Source organism: Limulus polyphemus, unplaced genomic scaffold (genome assembly GCF_000517525.1).
Source record: "Limulus polyphemus unplaced genomic scaffold, Limulus_polyphemus-2.1.2 Scaffold244, whole genome shotgun sequence".
Classification (NCBI taxonomy): domain Eukaryota; kingdom Metazoa; phylum Arthropoda; class Merostomata; order Xiphosura; family Limulidae; genus Limulus; species Limulus polyphemus.
The window spans coordinates 1-6,785 of record NW_013665854.1 but is presented as its reverse complement, the minus strand read 5'-3'; the positions used below and the strand labels follow the sequence as shown (position 1 = coordinate 6,785).

The 6,785-nt window shown below is 32.5% G+C and overlaps 1 protein-coding gene across 1 annotated transcript in view; it reads right to left on the bottom strand.

The window, feature by feature from the left end:
* The window catches only part of LOC106478725 (tubulin beta chain), a 31,037-nt gene extending 26,927 nt beyond the window's left edge, over positions 1-4,110 (bottom strand). The window contains exon 1 of the mRNA XM_013939285.2: positions 4,003-4,110. Coding sequence (XP_013794739.1) covers positions 4,003-4,059 — 57 coding nt within the window. The 5' untranslated portion in view covers positions 4,060-4,110. The remainder of the gene's footprint in view (positions 1-4,002) is intronic.
* Between the last annotated feature and the right edge of the window lie 2,675 nt (positions 4,111-6,785).

Below are 6,785 nucleotides of genomic sequence, written 5' to 3'. Positions count from 1 at the left end.
ATCTTATATTACTAATTTTTCAAAACTGCAGTAATTATATGTATTTCTGCTAGTAATGGATGAGTTTCAAATATTTTTATATATAACTAAAACAATGTTTTTTTTTAAATTCTCCCAAGGCCGGTAAATGCGGCAACACGGAAAATACACCACTGATTAAGTGTGATACGTATATACACATATTGAAGCAATATAAAACCTTAAAAAGTTCAGAATTAATCAGACACTACGTAATATAGTTAAAGTAAGTTGTTGTTTTTTTTTTACTTCACGTTTTCTAAACACCCTTTTTATCCATGCATCTGTCAAAGTATTTATATATAAAATTATAACGATCTTAAAACGATTCAAAAACAAAGAGAAAGCAACACGTTATTATCCACCACCAGAAATCGATAATATAAAAACAAAAATAAATCAGAGGCATTCAAAGAACAACTACAGAGCACATTTAAAACACACCACGAACCAGACATGAATACCCACTTCTATAACAAAGTAAACCAATTTGTAACAAAAAACAAAGAAATGTACAAACCACTTTCCCAATAAATATAAATAACATCAAAACAAGAAATGACGAAAAAAAATTACTACAATACAACAGAAAATATGACTAAAGAAATAACAATAACAGAAGTTCAACAGGCAATAAAAGTAATAAAGAACAAAGCTCCAGGAGAAGATAGCATACAAGCCATCCTCCTTAAAAAAAGGCACTAGGAAATTACTTGAACACCTTAGAGCGCTTTTTAATCTATCACTAAAATCAGGATACATCGCAGTTTCTTGGAAGTAAGCAAACATTTTAATGTTCCATAAATAGGGGAAGCCAACCAATAAACCAAATAGTTACAGCCCAATGAGCCTGACCAGCACAATAGGAAAAATAGTAGAACGAACAATCAGTAACATATTATCCACAGTCCTGGAAATAAATTCAAAATTGCCCGAAGTACAAAACGGATTCAGAAAGTACAGATAGACACCTGACCATCTCGTTAGACTCACATAATCAATAGTAGATAGCTTTAACAAAGAACAATGCACTGTCACATGTTTTCTTGATATCGAAAAAGCATTCGACACCGTATGGCATAATGGTCTGAGGTTCCGTATGTCAGAAATAGAACTACCGCGTGTATTGTTATGGTATTATTCGCTGGCCATCCAACTTTCCGGAAAACAAAATATGAAGAATAAATGTAGAAGGAGCCTTCTCGTAATCTTTTATTCCAGAGGCAGGTGTCCCTCAAGGAGGAGTAGTTAGCCCTATACTATTCATTATGAACGTTAACAACATGCCCCTAAATGATCCAAACCATGGGTATTCATCGCAGTTCGCAGCCATAAATATCCAACCTCAATTAAATAGAATAACAGAATACTGTCGAAAATAACGAATTAAAATCAATGTACCCAAGATACATCTATTAGTTTTCGCTAAATTAACCAAACATAAAAAGACCCTCCAGAACTGTATATGAATGGAGCACTTCTCCAGACAAAAACATCAGCTAAATTTCTAGGTTTAACCTATGATACAAAATTAACTTGGATCGAACACATTAACAATATAAAAACCAAAGTTTGGCAGCGTATTAATTACGCAAGGAGTCTAACAGGAACAAATAACGGTGCAACGGCAGAAAACATAGTTAAAATATACAAAACATACATACGACCAGTAATAGAATATGCAGCACCAGCATGGATTAATACAACACCAAAACCAATCTTCAAACATAACAGAATACACTACTCACAACAGCATACAGAGTAACCATCAACTTCCTCAGCATTTATACACAAGTACACGAATATCAAAACACTAACTGATAGACTCCTTCATAGTTCATTAAATTATTTCGCGAAAAATTGGCAAAAGAATGATCTACTATGGAAACTCGACCATTGCTGCATACGTGATGAAGATAGTCCTAAGTACCTCTCCCCTATTAATATATACCTAAAAAATAAAAATAAAGTACGGCCGCCTAAAACTAAACTTAATAGCATCAATGATTTTAATTTACTGTGAAAGTATTAAAAAGTTTTTTATATGTGAATACTCTTTCCGCAATTTAATATTATTGAAAAAAAATTTAACAATACTACTGGAACTGTTCGTATAGTGTGAACTTTAGCACGAGCGAATTAAGAAATGAGTATTAACACATCAATATTGATATAATTACACACATGGAGATGGCTCTGAAAGGGGTCAGAGTGAAAGTGTGGACAAGCTAAACTCTGTCCTTCTTGTAGTAATTAAATGAATATTAAACAGTTATCAACCAAGTGCAGGAAGGAGGAAGAGGTCATGTCTCTTTTATTTTTAGATGTTAAGACAGGAATACAAAATATTTGTAGCTTCATAAATTTATTTGATTAGTGATCAAAAACACAGTATACAAAAACAAACATGAAGATTTCTTAAAGATTTAATTCAACTTCAGTTGTTATTTGCTGTTCTGTACTGTACGGCAGGCGTCCCTTAATCACAGATGCATTTTCAGATTGTGTTGGGATGTCACCCAATTACGCATTTTCCTCCTCCCTACAGATAATTGGTATCTTTAGTTTGTTTTAACAGACTGTTTCGTAATAATTCCCAAGCGTAGATTTGCGCTAATTTTTGACTTATTTTTCACATGCGTTGATAGGGTGCGAATCCACTTCCGTGTCTATAGCAGAAATGCCGAAATTTAAGAGCTATTTACGCCTACATAGTGATTAAATTCAACTAAAACGGGAACGGGCAATCAAAAGAGGAAGTATTATAGGAGAAAATGAGGAATTAGACTCGTGTAGCTCACGAAATTCGAAGAAATCGAGCGTAACCGACCAACACTTGGCTTTTACGATTATGACGACTTTTATAATTTTTCATGATAATATGATTCAACGACAATAAAAAGATCATAATATAAAACAAGGAACATAAATATATTGAGAATTTTTAATTAGATTAAACAATGGGCTAACTAGTGAGATACACTAGTGCCTCGATTATCCGCCGTTTCTGTTATCCACGATTTTTTGTTTTCCTCGGACCAGCGCAGATAATCCGAGGCACCAGTGTATATTTATTTACGCTCACAGCAACTAGTGCATGCTTATGATCACGTGATATCAACAATCACTTGATAGTATTGCCTGAACTAACTTCCTTTGGTCCTGTCCGAGTCTAAACAAGCGCACTGATTGGTTGAATTGAGAGAAAGAAGAAGAACAAAATGGCACGAAATTAGTAACACGTTGTGCAATCGCAGCGCTTCATTCCCGAAAAAGAAAAAAACATAAAAAGTGCTGGATCGGCTATTAAAATCCTAGAAACAAAATTCGATTTAGGACTCAAAGAATGCGAAAACAGTTCCAGACTTCAAAGAGTCCAGAACTGTTTTGGATTCGAGTTCTATTTAGCACAGCCCTACATACGAATAAAATGGGAGAAAATACTAGGCTACGATGAAATTTTTAGTCGCCATGGCGACCTGATGCCTGGTATTTGACAAGGTCTGGCCTAAGTGATATATTGCTGATACTGATAGTAACAACTTCGTATATAAGAATCACAGGTAGGCTAAATAGTTTACCTTAATAATAGAAAAATTAATTATCAGTATCAGTTAACTTTTTATTATTATTTTGCTTTTAGTTTTACTAGTTTTGGAAAACAGCTTTAAAAGTTCAAATTCTTATTTTTGAACAAGTGCATGACAGAATCGATAGGTCATATGGAGGCCTAGGCCATGATAACTAACAGAATTATTATAACTTTGTGTAACTGTAACAGTGTAACTTGTAAGTCTTAGAATTCAATTACAATAGGCCTAGGCCTATTGTATCTTAGATTAGCCTGAAGGAGTAAGGTAAGCTTCGGCTTAAGCTTATAGGTGAAATAAATAGTGCCTAACCTATGCAAAATTTAGTTATACACTAAGTTATTAATTTACGGTTAATCTAACTTAATGTAATAAATATAAATTAAATTCCGACCTTGGCACCTATTTGATTCCCGCATTGACCAGCTTGGATGTGAACTATTTCTCGCATATTTTTAAATTGATCCCGTCCCACAACAGCCCGGTTTCAACTGCTTCTAGAATCCTGCCACAATAGAACACAATTTAAATTTAAAGCATAGAAAAGCTGGATTATAACGGTAAACTTGATCAGTGTATAAATTGAGTTTCACTGTATTACTACGACTGTCACATATAATAAATATTTTTCGTTTTATAAATCACTGTCAATACTTTTTTAATTTGAAAACAATTCAACACTAATAAGCTTTAAGTAAAATATCACTATCGTAAAATTATAACTTCAAGTTGTCATTAAATTACGACACTACTTCTTAAAGCGCAACATAAATATAACTCATTTCGATCACGTGACATTGCAAGCTGGAAGAAAGTACCTGCTGTAGCAACTAGCGCCGTTTTTGTCATATGACTTTCCAAAAAACGAAAATATAAGTCAAGTTTTCCAATCAAAACATTTGCTTTTAATACTCCTTTCTATGACTTCAACATTTACTGTTAGTTGCTCTCAGTGCTATGACTACTGTGGTGAAGCGGATTAATTATGGTAGACAAACTTTAGTATTTATCGCGATTATATCATTGTTTTTAATTTATTTGTAATATTGATGATAATAAATAAAACGATGAGGTTGCTACGAAAGAGTCAGTACAAGTTCGAATAAAAATATTTGTCATATATTTGTGCATAATCCTTGAATGTAGCTTCATTGACAAATTAAACTTTTGTTCGATCTTGTAAACTCATATATTATGGTTCAAAATTTAATGCTATAAAAGGAATAACTAATGATATATATAAATACGTATTTTGTGTTTCTACTTCTTAAAAACATAAATTTCAAACTAAGTTATACTAAAAATAAAAAAAATTTATATTTTTCGATATAAAAACGCTATGTTCATTTACCGTGTCACGCAATTCACTCGATAAATTAACAAAGAAATAATATAATTCATCTTAGCATTGAGAACAATAAAAGCTAATTTATTTACTTTGCTCAAGGGTCTAAATTGTTACTCATAAAGATATTTTTGGGAGTACCACTGCTTTGAATTAAAGACTATCCCCCACAATTCAAATTACTGCCTACCACTTAAGTGGCATTCACAAAAAAAAGGCAACAACGCTACAGTATTGTATGAAAAAGAAAATATATTTTGTTACTCACAAAACTCTTTCAAGTTAACAATCTAATTATATATTGTGATTGTAACAAATCGGCTTCTAGTAACTCTATGGGTTGGATTCAAAATTCAAACATTTTTCTGCACCAGTGTATTTACCAATAACTAAATATTCTATATTTCTTATAGGAAATCAAGAATCATAAAATTCCACAGTTTTGTTCATCTTCTCTTGTGAAGCAGCTTACAATTATATTAAAACGTCAATACTTGAAGCTGTTGCTTGCTAGAAGTAGAAGTATTTTATAAACATAATAAAATAAAAAGTAGTTGATTGTTTTGTTCCTTGTTCGTGACGAAAATGTTTTCATCGAAGATTAGGCAGGGCCACAGAAGATTTGTTTCTGATATTAGTTCTAGGCTCAAGCTATTCTTAATTTTGAACCGATGGACAAGGGGGAAAGCACCCATTACAAACTCTTGACCTACTTTAATCGAATAATGGGATTTTTAAGGTTACTCTTATAACTCACACACGACCCCAAAATACGGAGCACAATATTACAATAAAGAGCCACGAATCCACACCCTGGACCACTCCCAGAAGGAAAAATAAAATAAAAAGTCAATGGATAAAGGTAATTGATAATACCAAGTGGATAAAAAAAAAGCAAATGACACGATTTATTCCAACATTTTGAGCTCAGACATTTTTAAGTAATTTCACCGTAATTACGTTCTCATATTTAACTATGTCAAAAGTAATAAGAATTATTTTACTTTCAACTTCAAACAGATAAACATACAAAATAATCATATTCTAAAAGTTTTCAAGAACTATTAGTATTTGTTTAAAGCTCTGCTTGCGAGAAAAGATTATTCCCCAAATATCAGATGCTGTTTTGAACTTGCGACTTCAGATTCAATGTATATAGTGACCTTTCATACCGATTGGTAACTATGAAAAATTCTTTTGAATTTTGTAATATGTATATAGTTATCATCATCCAACGAAACATTTTCCTTCTCCTTTACCAATTTGATTAGGTAGATTGTTCTAAGGAGGAAATTTTGCATACCAAATGTAGCAGTATTTATTGGAATTTTCAACATGAACAACTTATGTATAACATAAGCTAAATGACAAGAATCGAGGCTATTAGGATTCAGATACAACCATTCTTAATTTTGAACTAATGATGAGAGGGGGGCAGCCAGTTAACAGCATCCACTTTGAACTGATTATCTGAATTAACTGTCTGTCAATTGAAAGTGTAGAGCATGGCTTAAACCTTGGACCTTGCAATCCACAGCCTGACATGTCTACCACTAATTCATGTCCCACCCAGCAGTATTTATTCAGCAAAATGATGCATATAGAGCTGGGCACCATTTGCCAATTAAGTTTCAGATAGAATATACAAATAAATTAGAATTATATATATATAGTGGCTAATTTTAATATTATGGTTGGTTGGTGTTTTATGGCGCAAAGCAGCTAGGCTATCTGCGGCAAACAACCGGTAAAAGCAATGAAAGTAGATTAAAGTAAAATGTAAAAAAACAGCGAGTTAAAAATCAATAGATGTCGGTAAAAGATTTATATAG